The sequence below is a fragment of the Hippocampus comes genome, unplaced genomic scaffold, assembly GCF_001891065.2.
Source record: "Hippocampus comes isolate QL1 unplaced genomic scaffold, H_comes_QL1_v1.1 scaffold600, whole genome shotgun sequence".
Taxonomy (NCBI): domain Eukaryota; kingdom Metazoa; phylum Chordata; class Actinopteri; order Syngnathiformes; family Syngnathidae; genus Hippocampus; species Hippocampus comes.
Window position 1 is genome coordinate 89,273 of NW_017805785.1, and position 26,962 is coordinate 116,234.

Here is a 26,962-nt window from a genome sequence, read left to right on the forward strand (position 1 = left end):
GGGGTTCTGTCTCCCTTAGAACCAATTTACCTCACGTAATATTTTACTTTCTGCGGAGACTTCAGAGCATGCTAGAAAAGAAGGCTAAAGTCACCATTGGAAGCCTTTTCACTGTTTTCTCAACGGCTCTGTCAAGGTCAAATGACATAAGAGTTTGTTTATGAGTGTTGCTACCTGCAAGAGTGCGTGACATCAGGGTCAAATTTCTTCGTGGGGTCCCTGAACAAGCGTTGCCAATATTGATTATGACACAATAGCTGCATTGAGAAAATATGCTCGTCATCATCGCTCATTTTTTTTTTCTTCTGGTACTTTTTCCTCTTTTATGTCCAAGTGCAACCAGGTGGCATCAGTGAATGAAGCCTCTGTGCTAGTCTTACCACACACACACACACACACACACACACACACACACACACACACACACACACACACACTCGCACTAATCATTTGGAAGCAGGAGGCTAGGAGGGGTTTTTATCGGGCTGGGGGGGTGGTCTGAAGTTTTGTTTCCTGCGTTAACTTCACAAGGTTCTTATTGTTCTTGTGAGCATTCATGAGATGTTAACGTCTGCACTAAATTATGTTTAGGAAAGTCTTGTCAGGAGGTCTGAGCGTCATCATCATCAATGATGTCACAACTTTTGTTTCGAAATGCTAACACACACAAACAAACACACATGGAAATTTCTGGAAAATGAAACCGTTCAGCTCACTCTTCATTGTTTGGACTGCTTGGTGTGTGTTTGGACACGTGGCATGTTTGTGCCCCTCAACCTTAAAGTGACACTCCTCAAGACCTAAAAATAACCCTCACCTGACCCCTCAACATGTACCCCCAACCTTAATTGTAGCATTATCAAGAGTTCACCACACCCTAACTCTTAAAGCCTAGCTAACCCTTACACGAATCCCTGTCGTGTCCTTTTACCCTAATTCTTAATCCTTACCCTAGCCATTAACCCCAACTGTTAATTATAATCTTCAATTTCATTCCAACTTTTTGAATCCGACACTCACCCAAAAAAGACAGATGGGTGAAGATTCCCGGAGCCTGTCCTCAGGGTCCACACCCGGGAAAACTTTACTCCGAAATGCTAATTATAATCCAAGACCATACCCCTAACACATAATTTAAATCCTAATCCTTAAAATTACACTTTAATGTCATTTCAATGTCACCCGATGACCTTGAACCTGAATTCTCAGTACTTTCACTTCAGGCTGCACGATAGCGCCGCCATGTGACACAGTTCTCATGTTACAAACAGCAAGACAAAGTTAATAAAGATCAAGTCAATGGATATCAAATAAACACAATCGTTACAAAAGGAGAAAGAAAAACAACGTATGCTTTTTTTTTTTTTTTTATTGAAAGGATTATTTACTTCACATGCTGGATATCAAATAAACACAATCGTTACAAAAGGAGGAAGAAAAACAACGTATGTTCTTTTTTTTTTATTGAAAGGATTATTTACTTCACATAATCAAAGAAAAGAAAATGACAGTGGGGGGAAAAAAAGTAGATGAGAAGAAAAAGGGTTCCCGTGGCGACATGATCAGAAGACCACCACTTTGCTTTGCTTGGGTTTGGTTTTGATGACGGGAACGTGGACGTCCTCGTGGTCGGCGCTCATATTGTTGGACAACCAGCCCAAAGTTAGGGTATGACCTGCAAAAAGATTTTTTTTTAAATGATAAGCACTTTTGCAAATCAACATTTCAACACTAGCAGCATTTAAAACGCTGCTGAACTGTGTGTAAACTGTGTAGTGTAGTTAAAAAAAAAAAGACTATATGCATGAAAGCATTTTTCTTCTCTTGCACACATGTTCCATTTTTCCTTCCTAACTGTGTAGTGTAGTTAAAAAAAAAAGACTATAGGCATGAAAGCCTTTTTCTTCTCTTGCACCCATGTTCCATTTTTCCTTCCATTTTTCAACTTTCCACCCCGCGCCCCCTCTCTTGCCTGAAAGCAAACTTTTGCCCCAGCCCAGAGAACAATAGCGTGTAAGGTTCCAAAGTCCACTAGGTGGCGGCTTTGGACTCACTGGAAGCTTGATGTTCTGGACAGTCCTTCTGGAAATGTTCCACCGATCCGCAGACTCGACAGCTACCACCTGGGAACCAAGTAAAAAAGTCAAAATGGGAGTCCACGCAGACAGCCGATGAGGGCCAGCTGCGATAGAATTCAAAAACTGAATGAGTGTCATATGTAGGTCATCGCATGAACGCAACTGTGCACAGATGTCAAATTTCAACCACGTCACAGACTCATTTTCATTCACCTCGGTTATGCATCAAAGGTATGCAATCCAGAATGCATTTTGGTAATTATGGTGAGAAATCATTATCATGTGCAATGTCTTCACATAGATGAATTTCACTCTTTATTAATACTAGACCGTTCAAGGTAATTTGATCACATTTCCCCAGAGTGTATCAAACTGGTAACCTTTTGCGTTTTAATCAGTACCCACAAAGTAACTCTCAGTGTTGAAAAGGTTGATGACCACTGTTAATGTAGTACTGTGCTTCCATCTGGTGGCTGACAGTGAAATAACATCCAAAATAAACTAAAATTATAAACAGTACCAAAAAAATAAAAAATAATCTCCCGGTTAGCAGATAAAAACCGTACCTTGAGCGTAGAGGCCTTTGGGATTGTCAGGGCAGGAGCGTGACAAATGTCCTGTCTGACCACAAATGAAGCACTTGGCGTAGGGGTAGTCGCCTGCAAAAATAAAAGTCACGTTCAACTTGTGTTATTTACCAAAGGAGGACTAAGAGGAAAGAGGAGGAGATGGGGAGGGCGTGTCCTGACCAACGGCAGGGTCCACTTTGGCCCGGCAGCGCTGGATCTCGTGCTCGGTGGAGCCACATCGGTAGCAGATATCGCGACCCATCTCATGGTCGTGCTCGGCCTCGGGACAGTCGGCCAGGCCGTGGCCGGGCTTCCTGCAGTTGAAGCACAGCTGCAAAGAGAATTCAAACAACTTGATTGAACAACACCGAGTCGCACAAAGCTGGGCAATATGACCTGACAGTTAAAAAAAAAAAAAAATAAAATAAAATTTTCACCAAAATCTTTATTTTTTACTATTTTAGCATTTCGCCCCTGCTTTACTTATTATAGAAGAAGCAAATGATCATGACATAATTGAAATTAAGTTCATTTTTTTCACAGCATTAACTTGCATCTACTTCTCCAGAATTTTCTTTACACCTAACGTGAAAATACAGAAAGTGCTTCATCTTGGGAAGTGAAGGCCCTTTAGTCACAAAAAACGCAAACATGTTCCTTTATCAGTTCTCTCACCATTTTGTTCTTCTTGTCTGTCTGCCTCTTGACTCTCCTGTTTTCTCTCCTCTGGTCCTTCTTCAAGGCCACCTCCACCTCCCGTCGCAGCTCCTGCTGCCCGGAAGTCGTCGTCGCTGGAGTTTGTCCGCTCTGCTGCAGAAATTCAAGGAAGCCATTGACGTCTTGGTCTGTGTATTCCTTCTTCTTCTTGTTGGCCTTCTTCACCGCAGAGCCACCCAGTTGGGTTCCTCGAGAGTGGCTACTCTGAGGTGGTCCCCCTCTTCCTCCTCTTCCTCCTCGTCCTCCCGCCCTCAGCTGACTCCAGGGTGTGGCCTCGGCCTCCTTGTGCTTGTGGATGTTGTTGGCTCGCGCCCACCTCGTCATGGTGAGGTCGTCAAACTGTTAGGGGCTGAGCAAAACACAACAACCTTCATTAAGGGGCTGGACGTGCTGACACAACTCATCTGACCCCCGTATAGTGGTGCTTTGAGATTCGAGTGCATCAATTCGTGTTTTTTCGAGTTACGAGACGCCAAAATCTGACTGAGTTGCAAGCTAAATTTTAAGATACAAGCCAATTTAAGATAATTTGGCAAGTAATGAGTTAGCAAATGTACGCATAGGTTTGTGTGCCTGATGTTTTTACTCAAATCATTGAATAGTTTGTCAATGTAATGTGCAGTTTGATCAAGTTATAACCACATTCACAGCGATTTCAAATAACTTTCTGACCACCTCTGTCCACTGCGTATGTACGTTACTATATTAGCTCGACGATTAGCGCACACGTTGTCATGTATTCGGTAACGTGACAAATCCCCGCAGTCAACTACAACCAACTACCTAAAATTAAACACCAACTATTGAAGGTTTGATTCATCCTTTGACCAAGCATAAAAAAATACAAGATTACCTTTAAAAAGTTCAAGTTCCATCCATGTGTTGCTGTTTTCCCGGAAGTTTTTTTTTTTCCTTGTTGAAAGAAAACAGGCAAAAATAGCGTTCCATCGCCACCCTCTGGTTCGGGGGACCTTACGCGCAGTGATTACTTTCCTCCGAATAAAATAAAAGATTATCGGCGAATTATTGCTCAGAATTAATTTTAATTAAACCATTCATAAGTGGATATGTCAGTTTTGTATGCGCACTGTCCCAACAAAATGTCCCTTTCCACATTTCAAATTGTGTTCGTCAATCTCATCGCTCGAGACGAATTACGTTAGTGTAGATGACGACAACAAACTGCGACGCGAGCGCAGCATGAGTGCGACGCGCGTGTGCGTGTAGTGGAGCTGCAGAAATGGCGACCGAGCGGCTTCAATTCCACCAAATGGGCCTTGACGACCGTCTTTTAAAGGTAACAAAACTTCGCGGTGTCTTTTACATGCGTATTACACTCAAACGGAAGAGTTAACCGCAGAGTAATGTAAATGTACTTTTCTATGTGTCTCGCGGTCCCCTCGTCATTCGTAAACGTGTTACGAAAATAACGCGACTGTTTACTTATCCTCCTCAATCAGAATCAGATTTATTGACCAAATATGTAAAACACCCAAGAAATTTACCTTCACGGTTCCAGCCCGTCCAAAAAGTTTATTTATTTAATGGGGCAATGCATAATTGAATAGGAAGACTTTGTCTTAAGTATGTCAGATTCGGCACAATTGTATTTTTTCACGACCATTTTCAGTGTATAGGGAACAGTTTACATCGGACACAACATAAAAAGGTTCAATGACGTGCGATAACCTGTAAATAAAATACAATATGAAACAAGTGTAATAAAACTACTACATGACACCTAACCTGATGTTAAATGGCTTTTTAGTCACGTTCTATCAAAAAGCGCCCGTGGTAGGGGTCCTCAGAGGCTTGTAGTGTGCCCAGTTCACACAATGGATGATCTGTTTAGGCGGTGGCAGATCTGGGTTGGTCCCAGCCCACCTTGATCCAGGAGAAGGCCATCCCCCTGGCTCTGGAGGGCAAAGACCTCCTGGCTCGAGCCAGGACCGGCTCTGGAAAAACTGCCGCTTATGCCGTACCTGTCATCCAACGCATCCTGGCTTCCAAACAGGTGACCAATGCAAACATCCAGCCCCTAAAAACCGAGCAGGCTAGCTGTGACTACCGGTACTTGTTTCTTGTTGTCATCTTCAGAGTGTTAGCGAGCAGGACGTGAGGGCTCTGATACTGGTGCCTACCAAGGAACTGGGGCGGCAGGTCCAGACCATGATGAGGCAGCTGACTGCGTACTGCTCTAGGGACGTCCGCGTGGCGGACATCTCCGGAAAAGCCGACGTGTCTGCGCAGAGGTCACTTTAGTGTCTTCAAAAGAAGCGCATGTCGAGAATTAGGAACCTGTAGTACTCTGATATTATCATACTTATCTTATTATAGTCAGGAACTTTTTGTCTGCTGCACATTTCTGATGTTTGACATTTAAAGTAATAGAAAAATCAAAGTCCCATGTAGGATGTGCATTCAATCTTTATTTTGTGTCCTAGCAGTTGCTAAATAGTGCTCCTTGGCCCGCAGGCCCATCCTGATGGAGAAGCCAGACGTGGTGGTGGGCACGCCGTCCCGTGTGCTGGCCCACCTCAACGCGCGCAATCTGAGCCTGCAAACCTCACTGCAGATGCTGGTGGTGGACGAGGCCGACCTGGTTTTTTCCTTCGGTTTCGAGGACGACCTGAAGAATCTGCTATGGTGAGAGAAGGCACGAGAGCTTTGTGTTTGTTACCCCCGGACTCACAGACGAATCTGTTCGAACGCAAAGAGACTTGACTTGATTTCAACTTGAACTTTTTGAGTGGCTTGCTTAGATCGAGGTGTTTTTTTGACCCTGCCTCTCCGGGCATTAACAATACGCCAACTGACTAAACTGTTAACAGCAAGACGCGACCCCTGAGCTCACAACAGTCAAGTCTACATTTATACACTGATGCCCACGTCACTCACAAGGCTAGGCCCCGCCTTTGAAATTTATCTGTAAATGAAAAAAAATATATTTCTATTTTTTTTTTTGTCGATGTTAATGCTTGAAAGCAAAATGCTCCCAAAAACAGTTTCAAAGATTATTTGATATCAGAAGAAAAAAAATCTTCTTTTGCTTTGTTTTATGGTCATTTAATTTTTCTACAAATTGAGATTTTTGCAAATTGCCTCGCCCCCCCCCCACCCTTTTATTATTGTCGAGCCCTGGCGATATGCATCTGTGATCATTTCACTGTATTGTTGCGTGTGCTAAATGGAAATATTGTATCCGACCCTCCTGCAGCCACCTGCCAAAGATCTACCAGTCCTTCCTCATGTCAGCCACCCTCAGTGATGACGTTCAGGCCTTAAAGGAGCTTCTGCTGCACAATCCCGTAAAGTCCTTTGCACCTATTTCACCATGTCGTACCTAAAGTAAATGTAGTTTTAGTTTTAGTAATTTAAACCTTTGAATTCAATCAACTGCTATTTGAACACACCCGGAGCAACAATGCATTCAAACAGAGCGTTCAACACATGCATATATTCTTTCCATTCTGGAGGAACAACAAATATTACAAGAAATTATTACGGGATCTTCTTTGTCTCTTCTTCTTGTTGTAATTTCCCTGTATGTCTATCAGTCGAGCTCAATGATGCCCCACTATTGTAGCACAATTTGGCACTGCACTGAAGTTGTGCTACTCTAAATGCCAACTTGCCTGTCTACTTTCAAAACCCATAAAAAAGCACTCACCAAGAAGTCCGTTATAGCGAAGAAATGAACAATGAAGCAGGGAGTGGCGGCGATCACAATATGTGGTTGTGACGGCATATGTGCCCACCCCCCCAACAGGTGACACTGAAGCTAGAAGGTTCCCAGCTGCCAGACAGCAGCCAGTTGCAGCAGTTCAGCATTCAATGCGAGGAGGAGGACAAATTCCTGCTGATCTACACGCTGATCAAGCTGCAGCTGGTGAAGGGCAAGACGCTCATTTTTGTGGGAGCCGTGGACCGATGCTACCGCCTCAAGCTCTTCCTGGAGCAGTTCGGTATTCCCGCATGTGTGCTCAACTCGGAGCTACCCATCCAGTCCAGGTCAGACTCCAGACCTCAACACCCTTCTCCAGTGACATTTTTGGGGAAAATGTACTCTACTTTGGTACATATAACCGGATGTCATCTGCTTTTCTAGGGAATTTGACCTAATTCTAACATTTACATGTTAAACAAAAGGGGTCCAAGAACTGACCCTTGGGGCACATCCTTGTCAGGGCCATTAGATCCACTTTAAAAAACTCGTAGAGCTTTTACACGGATTTTACTAAGTTTGAATATGATTGACCACAAAACTATTCCACAATACTGAAAGTTTGGGTACCAAAGTCAAGTCGCCATGACCGATGTTGTTCCTACTGCAGGAGTCACATCATCACGCAGTTCAATCAGGGATTCTATGACTGCATCATCGCCACGGACGAGCGCACTGTGGCCGACCCCGCCGCCACTTCGAAGGCTGCAGGAAAAATAAAAAATAAGGGGGGAAAGTGAGTCCTCATTCAAACAGGACTTGAAGTCAATCTTTTGGAATCAGGGCCAAATGTCATGAAGTGGGGCTTTTGCTGTGTTGTTAGGGCTAAAGAGAAAGAATATAGCGTCTCCAGAGGTGTGGATTTCCAAGATGTTGTCAACGTCATCAACTTTGATTTCCCCGCCACCGTGGAGTCGTACATCCATCGGGTGGGAAGGTAAACAAACGATCTTCTCACCAAAAGTCTCAAGGACCCAAAATTGATGTTTAGGTTTCATTTAGGACGGCGAGAGCTGACAAACCGGGCACGGCCTTGTCCTTTGTATCTCATACGGAAACCGCTTTGCTCTCTGAAGTGGAGGAGATGCTGACAGGAGGTCAAGATGAGTGGTCACTTGTGCACATTTCCTTGTTTGATCGGTAATGTAACAATCTCTTTGTTATCTGCAGATAATGCGGAATCGTCCCTGAAACCCTACCAGTTTAAGATGGAAACCATTGAGGGCTTCAGGTACAGATGCAGGGTGAGTCTTTTTTTTTTTTTCCAACAGCGCCTGAAATATACATCGACACATAGACACTTGGGACAGATTGTTCTGCTCGTATTACTCAGGAACCCCATAAGTCATTGACACCTTTGAGGGATGTTTTATTTTTAATGCTCGTCTTCCTGCAAAAAAAAGGCCTAAAATAGAAATTCAAAGACTGTTTGGCTCAATTAATGATATCCTTTGTCAAAAGAGTCACAAAAAAATAAATATGAGGGCCCGAGTATAGATCCCTGAAGAACCCCATTCATACTGTGGACGGATGCTTTGTCTTTTGCTTGTGTTGGTGCACAAAAAAAGTGCCAGAAGAAGACTATGTAGGACTTGTAATATGACCATGAGGAACCTCACAACTTAAGCCAAACAAAAACGTTCCAAATTTCATGGAAGAAACAACTTCTGAAAATGTTTTCTTTTTGTCTGTTGCCTTGTCTTCTGGTTGAACAGCAGTCTGTTTGTTCCGTGTTGTTGGAATGTTGTTAATTGGGGATTTTTTTTCTCCATCCAAAGGACGCAATGCGATCGGTCACCAAGCAGGCGGTGAGAGAAGCCCGACTGAAGGAGATCAAGCAGGAGCTGCTCAATTCGGAGAAGCTGAAGGTAAGCCACAGCTTGCTCAACGAGAAAGATTTGTTTGTTTTTTAAGGTAATGTGCGAAGGTCATGTTTGGTCGCCTGTGCTTGTCAATCAGACGTACTTTGAGGACAATCCCAGAGATCTGCAGCTCCTCAGACATGACCAAGACCTTCACCCTGCCATCATCAAGCCTCACCTTAAGAACATCCCAGAATACCTCAGTCAGTCACGTTAGCTCGTTAGCATTCTAGCATCGACTTCTCGCTGACTAAAAGTTGACTTTGTGACCTCGCGCAGTTCCTGAAGATCTGCGGGGTAGATTCAACCCGCTGTCCAATAAGAGGAGGTTGAAAAGGACAAACCAAAAGCCCAAACCACACGGAGTCGCCAAAAGTAGCTTCAAGGTAAGACACGCCCGCGTTTGCACCATACTGACACGTCACAACCTCAGGAAGCCTTTTTTTTAAACAATCATGTTTTTGTTTCAGGGGAAGAATCCGCTGAGGAGTTTCCAGTACACAAAAAGGGACCGGAACAAAAAGCAAAGCCGTTCATAATAAATCTGGATGAAAGGTGATCAAAAATGAACCTATATTAACTTCGTCTTCTTCAAAAAAAGACAGTAATATCATACATTGCCTTTTTTTTCTTGCTTATTTCCATTCATAATAAAATGTTTCTACGCAATTCCCCAAATCAATTTGTAATGTTTTAAAATTAATTAATTAATTTACTTGAATCGAAGCGGTTTTACCTTCAACAAAATGAACATTGTGGAACAATTACATTGTGGCATGCGCTGAACCCTTTACACACAATTTATCAAATGAATGTGCATCGATTCTCAGTGGCCTGAGGCTTTTTTTTTTTTTTTTTTTTTGGAACAGAAACTCGGACAAATCTTTTATCATCGAATATCACACAAAAAAATCGGGGTTCCTCTGTAATCTACAATTATTCCCCTTGAATTGCCGTTAATCCATTCCAGCCCCCCACCAAAAAAAAAAAAAAGCACAACAGTGTTTTTGTTTTTTTTAATAATGCACAGTAGCACTGGTTTGTATAAAAACATGAGATTACAAAAAAAAAAACATTTTATTTTTTATGAAGTGTAATTACTGTAGGGAGTGTAATATTTGAGTGCGAGATGCGTGGCCTCTTGGAGTCAGTCAGTCTGATGGTGAGAATCTGGCTGTGGGTTGTGGCCTACAACAGCTCCTTGTGAGTGTTCTCATGTCGTATTTCTGTGTTTGACTCTTTGTCCCATTCATTAAATGGTAATGGGGGCGCCCATTGACCTCAAAGTGCCTTCCTTGGATAAAATCTGCTTCATTCTTATTCCATGAACGCAGTTGGGTGGGGTCACATAGAACACATTATTACAAAGGACATATTTTCATCAAGTTCCTCTTTAAGAGGTCATCTTGTCCCTTGGAAAGGGGCACGTGTTTGGCGTTCTCTCGAGATGCTCCTGCACGTGTCAGTCGATGGTGAAGTGAAAGGGGTAGTCCTCAGTGGGCACTGAGTCAAAGATGATGCTGTCAAAGGGATTCTCGGTGGACAAGTTGTCCACAGGGAACCAGGAGTCATACCAGGAAGTGGTGGTCTGGGGTTTCCGTGTGGTGGTGGTGGCGGTGGTGGTGGTCGTAGTGGTTGCGACGGTGGTCGCGGGTGTGGTCCTGAGGCCGGCGCGTTGCTTCTGAAGACGGAGCCGGCGCAACCGCAGGATCCTCAACCGGCGCAGCCGCTCCGCTCGCTGGGCGGCGGCGTGCTGCTCCTCCGGGGAGAGAGTGCTGGCGGCGGTGGCGCCAGGCGGCGTGGCCTTGGCCTTGGTGACCACGCGGATGGGCCGGTTGCCATTGAGCGCCATGATCTGCTTAATGCGGTCCCAGTTGGACTTGGCCAAGGTGAAGCTGCAGGACGTGGCGCCCGAGTCGTAGCCCACCATGCACAGGCGGGTCTGCGGCGTGTAGCCGTCCGCCTTAGCCGTCACGCGGTACTCGCCGGGATTCAGAAGGCGCCAATAGTCACCGCCTGGGGCTGCGGAGAGAGACACTTAGCATTTTTTTTCCAAATCAAACAATCTGTGTAGTTACCATTGAAACTATTAACTCATTCAATCCCAGCCATTTTCACTTTAGCAACCCCTCAATCACAGAGTTTTACTGGATTTTGACTATCTTGCAAGGCCCACAGAATATTTGGTTCTTATGCTATATAAACATGCCTACCAAAATAAAGTTTGGACGCTCTTCTTTCAGCAGAAAAAAAAATTGTTTCTATCTTTTTCCATTCTTCAGCAATCGGCATTACAAAATGGATAAGTTTCATGAAAATGGCGATTCCTGGGCAAAAAAACTGAGAAAAAGAGCTTTTTGTAAAAGCATGCATTTCAAGCATGTGAGGCACCACTGCCACCTACTGGTCGCTTTTTTACATGATTTACAATGCAATTCTCATTCACAGATTGCATCAGACCCTCCTCTCTATGACGCAAAAAAAAAAAAAAAGACGTACATGTACGTCCTTGGTAGGCGGGGCCTAATTTTAAAAAGATGTACAAGTACATCTTGTGGAATGAAAGAGTTAATATGGGCATTTCCAAACATCATGGAGCGACTGTCAATTCCGGATGAATTTTTTAGTATTCACGGCAGGTGTCTGTTTACCGGTGATGACGTCATGGCGTATCCCTTCCACGGATATGGTGGCGTTGGCCAGTGCGTTTCCCTCCGTGTCTTTGACCACACCCTTTATCCCGCGATGCACCTGGGACACAAGACAGAAACCAGAACTGGAATGACAGTCGGGAGGAGCAGTTCTTTACCGAACTTTATTCAGCCAACGTTGATTTCCAGTCCCAACATTCCTAGTTCGGAGCAGCTCGTTATGAGCTGTGTGATTATCGTCGTGTCACTTAACCAGAGCAGATTCTCATTTACGATGCCGACCTGGCTGCCCACGGCAGAGATGAAGCTGATTTGCGTGTCCATCGGCGGCCTCAAGGTGTCACCGTGGTTCTGACCTGCTCAATGAATGACAGCAGAGCCTCTCGGTTGTTCTCCCATTCCAGAGGAAGTTCGCTCTCGTGCGGAAACTTGTCGCAGCCCAGGAAGATGGAGATCTCCAAGCAGTTGGTGTGCAGATAGCTGAAGTCATTCATGCCTACGGAAGAGTGGTCACGTTAAGCGGGTGGGGATGGAATGAGACAATCTTTTGGGGGACGATGTCAAGATGTTGTCGGCAGGCAAGAAGTCTCTCTTTTCTCTAATTTGACATCTATGGTTTCTTTCATACCTCTTTCAAAACAGCGGCCTGATGTGTCTCTAATTTGTACACCCTCATTTGACCTCATTTATTTATTTCGGAATCTTAACGATGTTTTATTTTGAAAAATTACTGGATTCTCTGTTACATCCGTCGACAGTGTGTCACTCTTGACGCAGGTGAAGGAGACGCTTCTCGGTCACATGATAGATTAGCGCTAAAATGAAACCCAGGAGCTAGCAAAATGAGTAAAAAAAACCCAAACGTCTTTGGGAAGTGGAAAAGGCACAGCCAGGAGACGGAAGAAGGGCCTATGACTTTGAAGAAAAACAAAACTACATTTACAAGACACTATCAGGAGACCTACTTAAAATACGGCTTCATCACAATGGGAGATTCCCACGCGCCAAGCCCACTCTGCATTATATGCGGCGATGGTGAGTCGTATTTTTCATGCACTTTGTATTTACAGTCTATCTTATTTTGAAGGCACGATTAAACGTGACCCTAACGGCCAGATAGGACGTTCCTTGTGTCATGATTCGTGTTTATTATTATGTTTCGAAAATACCACAGTTTTCATACGGGTCGTATCATATTATTTTGTTGTATTTATTCGTTGCACCTTAAAGTCCGGTCCCTGAAAATATTGTCTGACATTAAACCAGTCCGTGGGGCAAAAAAGGTTTCGGGACCGCTGTTTTAGATGAAGTGTTTTCAACAAACAGGAAGTCTAATTCTCTTCGTGGATTCCCAAGACTGAGAATGGACACGGGCTAATAATGTTCAAGTCGACGTGGACACGTACTTCCCACCATGGGCTTCCAACTGGCGCCGTTGGTGATGCCCTGGCCCCTGGTGACATCGTCACCGTGGCAGGAGCCGCGCTGGACCTCGGTCATGGTCAGGTGACTGTGGGCGTAGGACATGGCCAGCCAGCGGAACATGACCTCGTCGGGCGTCTCCCGCAAGGCGCCCTCGTTCTGACGCTGGATGCGGGCCCATGTGTCCTCACTCATCTCGTCGTTGGCCCTCCAGCGGCGGTTATCGCTCATCTTGGATAACACAAGGCCATCAGGATACCAAAGTCATGATATGGCTCTCTTTCCCGGATTGGAGGTTTGATTAAGTCACATGTGCAAGTTTTCGCCATCAAGCAAGTCCCGAGTCACCATTGCAATAAAAAGTAGAGTTGACCCAAAATATTGACAGCAAATTAGCTACTTTCCAGTCAGTATCTGTTCTTACGCTAGTGAACTGCACCCGCCGTTTTCTAATGGTCCCAAAACCAGTCTTTCAGTGTTCTATTACTGTACATGGTCTTTTCGATTACCCGCATAACTGACATGCATCTTATTTCATGATTAACCAGCTTGTGGTGAGCTAAATGTGACCGTCTGTTGTCGCTCACCCCGCCTTCTCTGGGTTTTATCGAGACAGAAGAAATTAGACGTCGTCATCGGTGTGTCTGTTAATTGTGACTTACGAACCTTGCTCGTCTCCCTTCTGTTTTTCTTGATTTTAACCAAAACACAATGCTTGAATCCAAATCCAATCATCTTCAAATCTCCTTCCGTGATTATTCACACGGTGGGTTCTGGAATCCACATCATAGCATACTTGTGGGTCGCCGGGTTAAATACATTTGATTTCAAAAACAACACTACCTTGAAATATCTGATTTAATATTCAAACAGGCAGGACTCGTCAAGTAAAGTAGTTCAAGTAGAGGTCAAGTCGAATCTTGTGAGTATCAAGTCAAAGACAACCCAGAGTCTTTCACTAGACTGTCCTGAGTCGAGCCATGTGACTTGAGTCCCCACCTCTGCTTTCCCGGTGGGCAGCCTTACCGAAATCTGCGGCCGCTGCATGTCAAAAGGGAACGTGACCAATTTCTCGCCACCTTGGAAGTTCGCTCCCAACACAAAAGGGTTGCGCTCCATCCAGGATATGATCGCTTTGGTTTCCACGGCCATCTAAACGCCGAAAAGAAAGCAGAGGTTTTTAGTTTTGGTAGTTTGTGTTCGCAGGAGTGAGCAGTGAGGGTCAAAAAGGCCATCTGTGCGGGTCCAAGATCACTATGCAGTGTACAAGTAAATTCCCATCTACCAAAATGCAACTGAAAGCGCATCCAACTCACGGATCCATTGAGGAAGTTCTCCGGCATAGGAATGTGATGGTTGGGAACAAAGCGTGGCACCCAGCCACGGTCCTCCGCCCCCCACAAAATGCTGTTGAGATCCGGAAAATTTTGGAAAATGTCATAACCCTCCTCAGTCCAGTGGCCCAAAACCCAGTTTCCCATCTCAGACCCCTAAAGGACAAGAAGGACGGAAAGACAAAGGGCGTCAAATCTCCAACGTGACCCAAAAGTGGCACAGGGTGGCTTTTTCTTGGCCGTCGTACCGCCTCAAAGGCCAGCTCGTACGCGTCGGGGTTGAGGGACGGCACCAGGTGGATCCTCACTCCGTCCACCAGGCGGCGCACACGAGGGTTTTCATCCTTGTACTCTTTGCATAGGAACTGCATCAATAAGAGGAGGAGCTCCCGGCCCAGTACCTCATTACCGTGGAGACCTGCCGTGTATCGGAATTCCGGTTCACCTGGACGAAAACAAAAAAAACACCTCAATCAATTTGTTTGTTTACATTTTTTGACCACCGATGAACTAAAAAGCATTCCCTTACCCATCTCGTGTTCCCCAGGGTTGTCGGAGATCTCCATGGCGTACATCTTCAGACCCTGAGAGCTTTTACCGATGTTGTAGATTCTGGTGATGTTGGGACACTCCTCATTTATCACCTTCATCATCTGGAGCCCACAAGAATATATTGAAAACTCTTTTTCAAAATGGCCTTAAAATGCAGTAGAACCTTTTCAAGTGAACTCAATCTGATCTTCTGTAAACATTTTGAAAGCACGTGCCCAACAGCTCAGTGTTTCAGTTGTTTCCGATCTTTCTGTTGAGCTACAACATCGAAGCAAGTGACCTGTCTCATGTCCTTGTAGTTGTGATGTCGGAAGTCGAGCTCATCGGAAGACTTCACTTCGTTCTCGCCGTTGTGGCTGCCTGGAAGGTGACAGTCACGGGATTACAGCTTCAAAAATCGGACATCCTTCAATTCTGGGACAATGCATCTGGATCGTTATCCGGTGTAAAGAGGAAAGCCCAAACGCGGCCGTGTGGGAATGTTTTTGGCATACTGACCGGGAAGTTGACAGGCCAAAATCTCGGCCCGGAGACACAAACTGCCGTTCCAGCTTTGCGGCAAGATTCGGATGTAGCGCGCCACTACTGGCCAAGAAAACTGGTTCAGAACAGGAGTGTCTCTGTCCACATTCCCGTAGAACAACTGGAAGGGAATATTTGTTTTTTTGGTTGTCACTTTTGTGGCGTAAAAGTACGAGTGGAGGTCCCACGACTCACCCACTCGGCATAGCCATCGTGAAGAATCGTCCAATCGCGGCTGTCGTTGCTGAAGGCCACGTAGTAAGACGACACAAAGTCCTCACTACAGGAAGACACAAATAGAACAATTGTACAAGATTAAAAAAAAAAAACAAATTGTGTTTATTGCATCTGGAATGCATCCCCATGCTAAACGGGGGTTCACTTTCCAGGAAAACATTTTTATTTTTGAGTAATTTTTGATGTTGAGGCTCCAGAAAAATGTTTGGGAGACCCACATCTGTTCGGAGTTTCTTCCCTGTGTGATGACACCCGAGAACTCCACCTCTCGTCTGGCGTCCACCTCAAACCAGCTGTTGGTCTCCTCAGGCTCTGCGCACCACGCACCCCCATACAGATCTTCATCGTTGGTTGAACCCTGGACGTAAAACGACAGTTAGTCCAGTCTGGTGCAGTCAAGTGTGGATTTTGGTAGTATAATGTTGTCTGAAGTTCCAATAAAGTCCAATGTGGTGTACTGGTCCAGTCTGGTTCAGTCCAGTGTGGACTCCAGTCATTCCTTTAGATTCTGGTTGCCCACTGTCATCTGAATCCAGTAAGGTCCAGTCTTATCTGGTGTCATCTGGTCATCCAGTCTAGTATAGTCTGGAGGTCCAGTATTTTTCAGTCCATCGAAGTCCGGTGTGGATCCAGTCAGTTCATTGGGTTGTGGTCTTCTAGTCTGCTGTAGTCTACCATTCCAGTTTGGTACGATGTCCCAGTGTGGCGTGAAAGCCCAATCCGGTTTGTTGTTGTGCTAAATGATGAACAATGATGCGAATGTCACCTGCATGTTGAGTCTTCCCCTCTGAGCCGCGAATCCGTGTAGAGACTGCGACGAGGCCAGCAGCTGGTCGTCTTCCACCCGGTGAGATTCCAATCCCAGTGGAGGACATTCTGGATACAAAGACACGCTTCAGATGCTTCCACGCCGGAAGACAACCAACATGTTTTCGTGCCGTCATCTTACTTTTGGGTTCTGGTGGCTGTACCATGTTTTTCAGTCGCTCTTCTTCCTCCTCCTCCCATAATTTCCTCTGACGCTCGGCTTTGACGGAACCACAACACAAAGACGTGTCAGCATCGCCGTTTGCACAAAGTACTTTCAGATGGACACACACCCACGCTGCATTCTATCTGTGAGCGTCATGTGATGATGCCATGTGTTTTCAGTTTTTCCAACCTCTGATAGAGTCAAGGTGCATAGACTCAACAAAAACTCGGGATGTGAAATTTCAAGACGAAACGCAAACGGTTCTGTTTGGTTGGATCGTTCCAAACCTTTTTCCGCCTTTTCCGCCTTTTCTTTTCGCGCTTGCTCCTCCTCTTGCTCTTGCTTCTTTTTGGCAACTGCAGAAAAAACAAAAAATAAGCTGATGATGATGATGTCTACTTGTGCCTCAGCGCTGGCAGACATGCTGGCGCCGGCGCAGGACGTACGGTCGTCGTAGTCGTACTCCTCGTACCAGGGGATCACGAAGGGGACGTCCGTGTTCTCCTCTGCGAGATAAGGAAAAGTTTCTTCGAAAGGAATCACGAGTCCAGAAAGTGGCGTGAGAGCGGGATGTGGGGAATACCTGGGATGTACATGATCACCTCCGGAGTGGTCAGCTGATTTTTGTCTCTGCCTGAAAATTCACAAACATCATCTAAATTATGTCTCAAGATCGCAAAACAACAAGCGAGTGGAATTTTTTTACTTTGATTTCATCGATCTTTGTATTTGTCCTGCCAGAAAGCAAAACAATTGACTTGAACAACTATGTTCCAACTGACCCGGGATCCTTCTGACCAGGTCTGGTTCTTCTGGCTCCTCCCACTTGGGCAACATGGTGGGAAAGTGTCTGGTTGCTATGGAGACAAGAAGATTTTTTTTTTTTTTTTTTTCCGTGTCACCACTCCTCGTAGAACATTCAGCTTCCGTTTCAATGGAAACACTAAATTGAAAACCACATACTTGTCTCTGTGGCGGGTTGAGTCAGCGCTTTGGTGTCTGGCAAAGGTGTTGTGGTGGTTGGGGCGGCGGTCGTGGTGGTGCTGACTTTGGGTTTTTTGGGCGCTTTAGGCTTCTTGGTGGCTTTGGGTTGTTTGGGCCTCTTGGTAGGTTTGGGACCTTTGGGCTTCTTGGTGGGCTTGGGGGTCTTCTGCTTCTTGGCCTTGGCCTCCCTCTCCGCCGCCTTCTTGGCTTTGGCTTGACAGAAGCACAACACACGACCGATCATGTCAAACGGGCTGCGCTACTTACGTACTTTGGAAGTGAGGAGTTCATTTTGTTGTTAGATGCAAGTCACTAGCATGCTTGCTCGAATCAGGGTTTCAAGCTATGGTTAAGGTTTTGAACAAGAGGAAGGCCTTCAGACATGGAGTTTCAAATGCAGTGGAAAGTGTCATTCCATCAAGCAAACCACAACATCCGTCCCGTCTGCGCCTTGCGGAAAAGCAAACATTTTCTCCTGTCCACAGGCCAGCAAACTTATCTGGACTTTTAGTGTTTGGCACTCACCCGCGCTTAACGCCTCCCCTAACGCCTTTTTTTGTTTTTTTAAATTGCTGATCGGTGATCGGCTCCAAAATCCCGAACGTGTAAATTTATTTCCGTAGCTACAGAAGAAGGATTGTGAATGGTTTGAGAATTGTTCTTAACTCCACTTCATTACACAATACTTAGTGAGTTTTTTCCCCCCCTCAAGCTCAACAAATACTCCCTATATGACAAAAAAAACTAAAACTAACATTTGTGGGGGAAGAAATTTTAAACTATCAAGCTTTCTCTAAAAATGAATTCCAGCGAACTGAATTAAAAAAAAAACAAAAGTCAAAATGAAATCAAAACAAGCTTTAATGAAAAATGCCAAATTATTCCCAACCTACTGGCGGACAGTCCAGGTTGCTTCTGTGGCCAAAGCTCATGTTGCGTTGAGCGTTGCGAATGGACGGCCATTCCAACGTGAGCCTTCATGAGCTAGCCTGGCTTTTATTTTGAAATTGCAAATTAACTTCCTGTTTTGGGGACTTGAGGGTTCTCACCTGCCTCCACCTCCTGCGGCGTTTTCTTTTTCTTGGCTTTTGGCTTGTTCACCTCCACTGACGGATCGTCCGCCACCTGGCCTTGGGGGTCTCCCCGGGGGTCGCCCCAGGGGTCAGACAGTCCCCGTCTCTCTGCTAGCCCCCGGGCCTCCCTCACCTGAGCCCCCCTACCCCCGTCGGTCTGGGCGCCGCACAGCAGGATGCCCAACATCGCCAGAAGCAAGCAGGCCGCCACCAAAAGGCTCCTCATGGCTGCAGGAAGTAAAGCAAAGAAAGAAGCTGAGCGAGCGAACCGCGTCCCAGGCAGGGCCCAGATGTGCTCCCCTGACAAGGCAGACGTGAGGCCCTCGCAGGGGGATCCAGACTGCTGCTGATTGTTTGCAAGTCTGAGAGCTGCCTCCTCCTCCTCCTCTTCTTGTTCTTCAGCCCTTTTTTTCTCTGTCCTGGCCAAGGGTGGAGCTTGTGGGGACACATGAGACATTCCAGCCGGGAAGAAGAACAAAAAATGAAAAAAAGCTGCTGAGTCATCTGGAAAAGGGGAAGCCGTTTTCAATGAGTTATGTGATGAGCAGCTTTTCTCGTTAACGGACTGCGAGACTCATCTGGGACTTTTCCTGTTGTTGTTCAACAGCAGACCACAAAAGACAGACAGACAGACGAAGAGGGTGAAGGTTAAAAAAGATGCCCTCAACTCTAAATTAGGGCTTCAAATTCGGGTTTGAAGCCTATTTTAGGCTTTTGAGGCAAGGTGTCTCTACTCTGGGTTAGCCTTTTAAGGTGGCCGGGGGTATGGTTTCAAGTTAGGATTAGGGTTTGAAATGAGGTTTAGCCCAAATATGGATGTGTGTGTTACACTGGGGATGGTTTTTGTTGGATTCTATTGGTGCACGTCTGCTCAATGAAAGGACAAGAAAGCTTTTTTTTTTTTTTTTTTTAAATGGCAAATGTAAAGTGAACATTTGCAATCGTTTTCATTTTTTTTCCTTTTTCTTGGCCGCTCACATCTTGTCTTGCAGCCAGTCAGCGTCTTTGTTGACTTTGGCGTTCATCTGTTTCTCGTTGCTGACTTTTTCTGATTATGCCAGAGGAAAAAAAAAAAAAACATCTGAGCAACATTGCACAACACGCACATACACAAATATTCTAACTATTTCTCATAATAACAACACATTTTTAAGTCTTTAATTACAGCTTAAAAAAAAAACCTTAAGTCGAAATTGTCATGGTTCTGTTTGTTTATGTCTCAGCTCAGAATGGATGGATTTAACTACAGCGCTTCCTTGACTTTCATAAAAATATGACTAACAGGTAGAATATTTGACTGTTTTAAAAATGTTGTCCATTAGAAATTGTTTATCTTTAAAAAAATAATCATTTGTAACGCACACTCGCGTAGACATCATTTCCAGGTTAGCCTGTCAAATGTGGTGCAGCGCCACAATAAGGGCAAACAAGCAAGAGTTCAAAATATTAATATTTCTCTTTATTAAAAATAACTTATTTTAAATCATTGCAGTTCTAAAAATGTTGACTGTTCATCTGCATTCAGATTGTCGTCCCCCATTGTCGCTTGATCAGCGTGTCGATCATGTCCATGTGATCACTTGATTATTGTTCTTCATGTGGGTGTTGAGTTTTTCTATTGATTAGTCGATTATTCAGCTCTATTTCAGCAATAAAAAAGTGGTTGTATCATACGCGACGCTAAGGGGCGGAATTGCCCGCAGATGATTTGACGATTGAAGGCGATTGCAGGCGACGGCCACCAGGTGGAGACATTGAACACGGTGGAGCGGTGGGTGGGGTGGGCATTGTGGTGCTCCTGCACCCGCATGCCCTCCTCCTTCTTCCACTTGGTGCGCCGGTTCTGGAACCAGATCTTCACCTGCGTGTGGGTCAGGCAGAGTGCGCCGGCAAGGGCGTGGCGCTCCACCGGGCTCAAGTAGTGACAGCGATGAAAGCTCAATTCCAGAACCTGAAGCTGGTCCAGCGTGAAGGCCGTTCGCACTCGGCGGACGCCGCACTTTGAGTTGGCTGGCTTTTTAGTCCGCTTTGAAGGCAGTGGTCTACGAATGCCACCTACTGAAGGATATTGCTTCGTGTTGGGACCTGGGAAAGGAAAAGAGTCAAAACTCTCGTCACACATTTAGAAATTGAGGTAGTGACGCTTACGACCCCTGAGCTCGAAACGGAGGGACGTAACTCGCTAAAAGTTACAAAAATACACAATCAAGTAATAAAGTCTCACAAGTAACATGGAATTCTAAAGATACCGAAATGTTTTGTAGATTGACCAAACGTTTTATAAACCTACCTAAATACTCACAAAAGTTACAGAAATATTTTGTTCTCCTGAAATATGTCTTAAAAATGACCTAAATACTCTTAACTCTACTAAAGTACAAGTGGCCTGATTACCAGGTGCACTCAAATGTTTCTTAAATGTCACATAATCACTCTTAGATGTACTCAAATACTTATTAAAAGTAAACTAAAGACGTGAAAATACTCCCGAAGTTATCTAAAAACTCCTCAATCTACTAAATATTTTTGTCAATATATTAAATGACGCAAACGTGTATTATTGTGGTGCACTAATATTATCTTGATGAGACGTGACTTTCTGGCAGCGCAGTGTCACACGAGTCGGCGCGATGACGTCATGAGGTTTCCCTAATGGAGCGACTGACCTGCGGCTGGCTGCTCGGCGGGCCCGTTGAACTTTCGGGGGTGCAGGATGTCCTCCACGGAGAAGGCGGTGTTCCCCTTTTCGTTTTTGCGGCTGCCGAACGTCACTTTACGGGCGGGGGGCTCCATGTCCTGCGGGGCTGAAGTGAGGGCTGGGGACGCTCCCGGCCTCCGCCGCCGTTTAAAACAGGCCAGCCTACGTTTGCCGTGACGTCACAGAAGCCGTCCTCTCCGTGGAGGGCGCTGCGCTCAGTTATTTATTGTGGGACATCTGCTTGAAATGTTGCCTTTTCTTGAAGTGCGTGTCACGTTTTGTGTTTCAGTTTGTCCCGACTGACGTCCGACTATTCTTAGTCGCTTCTTATGCTAATGTCTTAGCTTGTAATGCTAATTGATGGACTCGTCAAAGGGAAAGTGTGTCACCATTGTCCCTTTGCAAATGGTAAACTATTGTCCTTTTCTGCCACAAAACTTGACTGCAATCATCTGATGGGCGCAGGTCAATTCAAGCAGGCATCAAGGATAATGAGAGTGATGTATTGGGCAAAAAAAAAAAAAAAAAAAAACAACCATTGGAGTGACACCTGTACGGCAATGTCTTTGCATCTCATTGAAAAAGGTTTGTGTTGAATTTACTCAACTTTATTTGGTCAAGTAGTTACACAAAATTATATATCATCTGGATCCAGATGCATATTTTAAGTAGATGACTTAAATTAATGTGTCTGGATCCAGATTATTTTCATCTTGTGCAACAACTTGATGAAATAAAATAAATAAATTACTTGTGGCAATTTTTTTCTGATATAGCCAAAAATCAGCAGGAATAGACACAGTCTCAGCCTCAACTCTACAAAGCCCAAAAGAATTTGGGTGGATAGATGAGTTGGTTGGAAAGTTTTTTTGTTGTTGTTGGAGTGTCACAGATGTGCATCCATTCAGAGATGAAGGGGAGGTGAACGTGTCGCTGTTATGTAGCTAAACAATAGCCCTCAACCATTGATGGTCTCCCCCAGGGGGTCTTGCTCATTGCCCTGCTCCTTTGTGCACCTGCAAGACCCTTCAAATGCATGGCGCTCCGGTGGTCTTGCACGGGCACGCGTCGTGAACAATACTCACAGTCATCAAGCATGTTAAAAAAATCAATTGATGGCAATCACATTTGTTTGATGCCTTTCGTGGTTTGCTTTTGTGCTTTTGTGCTTTTCAGACAAGTAGCTTGTTGATGACATTTTGACAGTTGTAGTCACAAAATGTAAACCTGGACATTTAATTTCTGAAGGAGAGATTTGAATGCAAACCTATAGATCATGTCATCGGCCTCAAAAATTTGGATCATTGTCATTTTAAACAAATGTTTTGCAGAATTCAGGGCAATTTGTTCCTGTAAAGAAAAAACAATTTGCGATTTGCTCTTTGTGAGCAAGGTGTTTATGTGTGTGTCAAATGGCATAGTACCTAAAAAATACTTGCAGTAGGGGACAATATCTCTCTCAGTGCCATCTAAAGAGGACATTTTGAACGGTCACTGAGAACGGAGGAGCTCTCCATTAAAAATGTTGATTTCTTTTTGTTTGAAAGCAGATGGAGACGAGCGGAGCAGAATGGACTCTGCTAAAAACTAGGCTACAAGGAGGACAATGCAGGAGTCAATTTAAGGAGGAGCCAAATGTATAGATAATAGTGATGTATATGGGTATTTTGGGCAGCACATGGAATGTTGTTAACAGTCAAAAGACACGAACAATTGACTGGCTCTGATGACGATGATGATATCATTTAGAGGCCACGAGGAACGAAAACGTGAGTTGTCATACTATCGCAATTTTGATAAAATATATTAATTACACGTTTTGTGCATAAAATGATGTCTTTTTCCTTTGTGATCAATTTCATGCTCTTAAATGTCTTGAATGTGAAGATTTTCCAAATGTCTTCCAGATATTTCTTGTCGAATTTAATCTGTATGCTAAAATTGTGAAATTAACAAAGAACAAGAAACATATTTGTAGGTTGCAATGCATTGGTAAATTATGTCTAATAGACCTTGAATGAAAGTTTACGGTGCCCTAAATTGTGACAAATTTCTTTGGCTACTTTTAGTTGTTTTTTTTGTGTGTTGCTTATTTGTTTTTTATCATGTTTACATATTTTGTTGTACATCAATTCTCAATAACGATTTTGACAAAAGATAAAGGGTCAGTTGTCCTCCGTGCCAACAGTGTCGCTGTGGAGCCGGATGGGTCTCCAGTCCCCCGTTGGGCTCTCGCGATATTTCCAGTTGAACAAATTCAAACATGGCGTCACAAGAAGAGGCGGGTAGCACCGTTGTGGCTGAAACAGACTCAGCCGGAACGTACGTGGGCTTGTTTTTACACATTCCAACACTCTTAATGGCGAAAACATGTAACATTTTCTAACGGTGTACTTCTGAAACATCCTCGACGCTGTTTGGCCACAAAAGCTGCCCGCGAACTGGCGAGTAGACGTCTTCGTAGTGCAGAAGGGTTGGCGAGAAAGGGGCAAGCTTTGTTTTCGGCAAACACGTTCACGTTTCTTATTTATTCGTCTTGTGAGGCCAAACATATTTCGGGCAATATTAGTAAAGTTGACGCTAGATTTAGCGAAACTCAACATGTAAATCATTGTGGCATAATGTGGGATAGACATAAAAAAGACCAAAAGTTAATCTCAAGTCGCGTAGTATTACGATAATAAATATTCTTCAAGACTCAAATACTACCGGTATATTTCTTCATAGCACGTGAACATTCATGTATAATAAATATTGTTTATTGTAATACAGATGGATTTATTGCTTGTTAAAAAAAATACATGGACCTTGATAAAAAAATATTGCTAATAATTTGCAATATTGAGGGAGGAAAAATTGTAATTAGATAATTTTTCAAAGTTCCTCTGTCCTACTTTGTGTACAAGCTAATAATTTTTTTTTGTGTTAATTATTGCACAATGTCCCAAGTAATACATTGTCATTAATTGTTCAACTCCGAATGAAAACTGTTACTACGTAGGGAGGCGGTGTTGACTGAGCTTCCTGTCAGCATGGACACAGAGTCTTCCAGCGGCAAGGAGGGCCTGGCAAGTATCTAACGATGATCACCGTGTTGCGATGACGTCACGTGATGAAGTGCTGTGTTGCCACAGGAGGCGGCAGGCGAAGCATCGGAGGCTGCCGACACACTGACCGGCTCCGGGGATGAGGACAATGGGCGGCAGCTGGGCGAGGTGGAGCTGCAGTGCGCCTTGTGTACCAAGTGGTTCACCGCTGACACCTTCGCCATCAATACCGCGTACGTAAATCACAGCGTCGCATTGCATTTGTGGAATATGAATGATGTCTATCTCACAGGCTGGGCGGCCATTTTGTTTTGTACCGACACTTGGTGTCGACTGAAAATTACGATCCGCTGTCTGTTCTGCAGGACTTGTCTGCCCTTCATGACCAACTACGTGTTCCACTGCAATGTCTGCCACCATAGCGGCAACACCTACTTCCTCAGGAAACAAGCCAGTATGTGTCCATGCGCTGCTCCATTCCAATCCGGTTCGGTGCTGTCCTCATCCGTTTTTTTGGTTTTGTCCTTGCAGACCTGAAGGAGATGTGTCTGACGGCGCTGGCGAACCTGACCTGGAGGTCCCGGAGCCAAGACGAGCATCCCAAGACCATGTTCTCCAAAGACAAGGTGAGCAGCGACGCAAACGTTTGTATACAGATTAATTGTCAAAATAATTGACGGGTTAATTGATTAAAATAATTGAGGTCTGGCTCCTTGGGTGCAGGACATCATTCCATTCATCGACAAGTACTGGGAGTGCATGACCACCCGCCAGAGACCCGGCAAGCTGACGTGGCCCAACAACATTGTGAAGACCATGGTAGCGCGTCGCCACCCGGACACACCGCAGCCCACATCGGCTGCTTTGTGATCTCACACTGCTTCCCCCCACTACCTCTCACCCACCTACCCCCAGAGCAAAGAGCGCGACGTTTTCCTGGTGAAGGAACACCCCGACCCCGGCAGCAAAGACTCCGAGGAGGACTACCCCAAGTTTGGCCTGCTGGACCAGGTATTAACCTTGGGCTGAGCAAACCTTTGCGCACAAGGGTCACATTTGATTTTGAAAACTGATAAAAGGGCCAGGTCGTCTGAAGAACAACACCAGGGGTTTTCTTCCTCAAAGAATCCAACATTTAATTAATTAGAAACATTCAAGACTCTGTGCTTTTCTTAAAAGGAAAAAAAAAAGATTATTCATTTCTTAGCGACTCACAAATACTGAAATGGTACGATATGTATACGACGGTGTGGTTTCATGAAAAACATCACCTCGTTGTGCAGGACCTGGGGACCATCGGACCCTCGTACGACTCCCAAAAGCAGTCGGCCGTCACGCCCACCGCCGGAGGCCTCAACGGTCAGTAAAAGTTTCCTTTGAGCTCGCTTAAGGTCGGACGCGAGACGACGCAGTTGACCGTGATTGGCGTTGTGTCTTCCAGGTGGATCCTCTTACTCAGGTGAACACTCGCTTTTGTGGCGGCAGACGGCTGCTATTGCTGCTGCTCTTGTTGTTGTTGTTGTGGGTGGTGGTGTCATGTGACCGGCTGGATCGAAGTTGGTTTCAGTTCGATTCCAAGCCAACTAGGGATGGGCATGAAAAATTGATTTTTGATAAGAAAAAGACGCATGTGGACTAGCTATCTTCGTCCCTCGCCATATCACGCTTCGCTCAACGTGGTTTCACTTGAGCGACCATTTTTAAATCTTACATATCTAATTTTATCTTTTCGATTTTTTTCGTTGTACCACACTGAGCCATGTCGGTTTAAACTCGCGCAGCAAAAAGCGCGAGCCAGGAAGAAAGATTTTGTAAAAGACAGAGAACAAGTAAAGATTCTTAGCTAATTGAATGGAGGGCTGGATGATTATGGCAACAAATGTCGGAACAATAGATTTTCTTTTTTTGTCCACTTGGGGTCGCTGTCCACACATTCTGGACGACAGTCATGCTGACTTTGAGCGCCTTTTGACGAGGAAGTGAGGAGGATGTGCAGTACTTTTCACAGGCTTTTTCCTGGCTAGAGCTGAAGCCACTCTGGCGTTCATTGACGGTTTGAGTTGAGGCTATCAATAGCCGTGCCAAGAATGTGCTTTTGTTTGTTAACGTTTATTTAACGAGCAAACGATCACCAGCGGCTGTTTCCACCCTCTTCCGACTGTATCTGTATCACATGAGTAGTTGTGCTGTGGTGTACTCCACAATAAAAAAATCTGCATGGTGCTAAATCAGGTAGAAGTGAATTGCGACATAGCCAAATATGACTCTATTTCATAGGTGTGTATTAAACTAGTAGTCCTTTGCATTCATTGGGATCCAAGTAGCTCTCACTTTGAAAAAAAAAATGCTCCAGAGGAGTTTGTCACGTGTTGGTATTGTTTGAAGTCCGCAGGTAGCAAAAATGATAAAGACATGACTCACAAAGTGCAATTACGTACATGGTTAAAATATAGTCGCAGTTAAGGTTTTTTTTTTTTTTTGGCGGGGGGGTGGGGGGTTTTAACACCAGTGTTTTTTCT

The 26,962-nt window shown here is 44.8% G+C and overlaps 5 protein-coding genes and 1 long non-coding RNA gene across 11 annotated transcripts in view; 3 read left to right on the top strand and 3 right to left on the bottom strand.

Moving 5' to 3' along the window:
- Positions 1-1,461: 1,461 nt before the first annotated feature.
- On the bottom strand, positions 1,462-4,328 carry zcchc9 (zinc finger, CCHC domain containing 9). Its single transcript, XM_019885400.1, has 6 exons — positions 4,218-4,328; positions 3,323-3,713; positions 2,828-2,978; positions 2,645-2,737; positions 2,055-2,123; positions 1,462-1,675 (listed from the first exon to the last, which is right to left on the bottom strand). Exons 2-6 carry the CDS (start codon positions 3,686-3,688, stop codon positions 1,563-1,565), a joined length of 792 nt encoding a protein of 263 aa, XP_019740959.1. The 5' UTR covers positions 3,689-3,713; positions 4,218-4,328; the 3' UTR covers positions 1,462-1,562.
- A 221-nt stretch (positions 4,329-4,549) lies between these two features.
- On the top strand, positions 4,550-9,632 carry ddx56 (DEAD (Asp-Glu-Ala-Asp) box helicase 56). The gene is made up of 14 exons (XM_019885372.1): positions 4,550-4,661; positions 5,217-5,378; positions 5,462-5,616; positions 5,840-6,010; positions 6,582-6,672; positions 7,134-7,375; positions 7,699-7,824; positions 7,912-8,025; positions 8,091-8,185; positions 8,259-8,332; positions 8,867-8,956; positions 9,048-9,153; positions 9,230-9,336; positions 9,421-9,632. Exons 1-14 carry the CDS (start codon positions 4,605-4,607, stop codon positions 9,487-9,489), a joined length of 1,659 nt encoding a protein of 552 aa, XP_019740931.1. The 5' UTR covers positions 4,550-4,604; the 3' UTR covers positions 9,490-9,632.
- A 206-nt stretch (positions 9,633-9,838) lies between these two features.
- aebp1a (AE binding protein 1a) lies at positions 9,839-19,252 on the bottom strand. Of its 2 annotated transcripts, XM_019885358.1 has the most exons (20): positions 18,675-19,248; positions 17,605-17,838; positions 17,424-17,498; positions 17,225-17,275; positions 17,088-17,147; positions 16,929-16,997; positions 16,618-16,695; positions 16,435-16,544; positions 15,887-16,026; positions 15,627-15,711; positions 15,408-15,552; positions 15,190-15,269; positions 14,887-15,010; positions 14,606-14,802; positions 14,340-14,513; positions 14,050-14,175; positions 13,008-13,254; positions 11,958-12,097; positions 11,602-11,701; positions 9,839-10,972 (listed from the first exon to the last, which is right to left on the bottom strand). In XM_019885358.1, exons 1-20 carry the CDS (start codon positions 19,153-19,155, stop codon positions 10,413-10,415), a joined length of 3,276 nt encoding a protein of 1,091 aa, XP_019740917.1. In that variant the 5' UTR covers positions 19,156-19,248; the 3' UTR covers positions 9,839-10,412. The 2 variants fall into 2 exon arrangements, 1 of the variants encoding a protein (XP_019740917.1); XR_002170077.1 differs by lacking the exon at positions 9,839-10,972 and having other exon boundaries at positions 11,884-12,097; positions 18,675-19,252.
- Positions 19,253-20,077: 825 nt separating this feature from the next.
- Positions 20,078-21,569, bottom strand: pnx (posterior neuron-specific homeobox). Its single transcript, XM_019885405.1, has 2 exons — positions 21,365-21,569; positions 20,078-20,783 (listed from the first exon to the last, which is right to left on the bottom strand). Exons 1-2 carry the CDS (start codon positions 21,489-21,491, stop codon positions 20,344-20,346), a joined length of 567 nt encoding a protein of 188 aa, XP_019740964.1. The 5' UTR covers positions 21,492-21,569; the 3' UTR covers positions 20,078-20,343.
- Positions 21,570-21,879: 310 nt separating this feature from the next.
- Positions 21,880-23,165, top strand: LOC109525125 (uncharacterized). The gene is made up of 2 exons (XR_002170082.1): positions 21,880-21,981; positions 22,944-23,165. It is a non-coding gene; the product is annotated as an uncharacterized LOC109525125 (long non-coding RNA).
- A 462-nt stretch (positions 23,166-23,627) lies between these two features.
- Positions 23,628-26,962, top strand: part of ash2l (ash2 like, histone lysine methyltransferase complex subunit) — a 9,267-nt gene continuing 5,932 nt past the window's right edge. For 2 of the 5 annotated variants that reach the window (XM_019885363.1, XM_019885365.1), the window contains exons 1-9: positions 23,628-23,718; positions 24,398-24,464; positions 24,531-24,676; positions 24,809-24,897; positions 24,975-25,069; positions 25,167-25,262; positions 25,359-25,454; positions 25,727-25,802; positions 25,885-25,902. In XM_019885363.1, the coding sequence (XP_019740922.1) occupies positions 23,660-23,718; positions 24,398-24,464; positions 24,531-24,676; positions 24,809-24,897; positions 24,975-25,069; positions 25,167-25,262; positions 25,359-25,454; positions 25,727-25,802; positions 25,885-25,902 (742 nt within the window). In that variant the 5' untranslated portion in view covers positions 23,628-23,659. Of the gene's footprint in view, positions 23,719-23,759; positions 23,841-24,397; positions 24,465-24,530; positions 24,677-24,808; positions 24,898-24,974; positions 25,070-25,166; positions 25,263-25,358; positions 25,455-25,726; positions 25,803-25,884; positions 25,903-26,962 lie in introns of those variants that run through there. The other 3 variants (XM_019885364.1, XM_019885366.1, XM_019885367.1) reach the window with 2 other exon arrangements.

Bases quoted from the DNA above. Each gene is read 5' to 3' on its own strand.
- zcchc9 (XM_019885400.1), bottom strand. From the start codon at position 3,688: ATGACGAGGTGGGCGCGAGCCAACAACATCCACAAGCACAAGGAGGCC. The intron at 2,738-2,827 runs GTCAGGACACGC...TTATTTTTGCAG, and splicing joins CAAAGTGGACCCTGCCGTTG to GCGACTACCCCTACGCCAAG. The intron at 2,124-2,644 runs GTACGGTTTTTA...CTTGGTTCCCAG, and splicing joins CAAAGGCCTCTACGCTCAAG to GTGGTAGCTGTCGAGTCTGC.
- ddx56 (XM_019885372.1), top strand. From the start codon at position 4,605: ATGGCGACCGAGCGGCTTCAATTCCACCAAATGGGCCTTGACGACCGT. The intron at 6,011-6,581 runs GTGAGAGAAGGC...ACCCTCCTGCAG, and splicing joins GACCTGAAGAATCTGCTATG to CCACCTGCCAAAGATCTACC. The intron at 8,186-8,258 runs GTCAAGATGAGT...TGTTATCTGCAG, and splicing joins GGAGGAGATGCTGACAGGAG to ATAATGCGGAATCGTCCCTG.
- aebp1a (XM_019885358.1), bottom strand. From the start codon at position 19,155: ATGTCTCATGTGTCCCCACAAGCTCCACCCTTGGCCAGGACAGAGAAA. The intron at 16,696-16,928 runs GTTTGGAACGAT...GTTCCGTCAAAG, and splicing joins GGCGGAAAAGGCGGAAAAAG to CCGAGCGTCAGAGGAAATTA. The intron at 15,712-15,886 runs GTGGGTCTCCCA...GTCTTCCTGTAG, and splicing joins GGAAGAAACTCCGAACAGAT to TGAGGACTTTGTGTCGTCTT.
- pnx (XM_019885405.1), bottom strand. From the start codon at position 21,491: ATGGAGCCCCCCGCCCGTAAAGTGACGTTCGGCAGCCGCAAAAACGAA. The intron at 20,784-21,364 runs GTCAGTCGCTCC...TTCCTTTCCCAG, and splicing joins CGCCGAGCAGCCAGCCGCAG to GTCCCAACACGAAGCAATAT.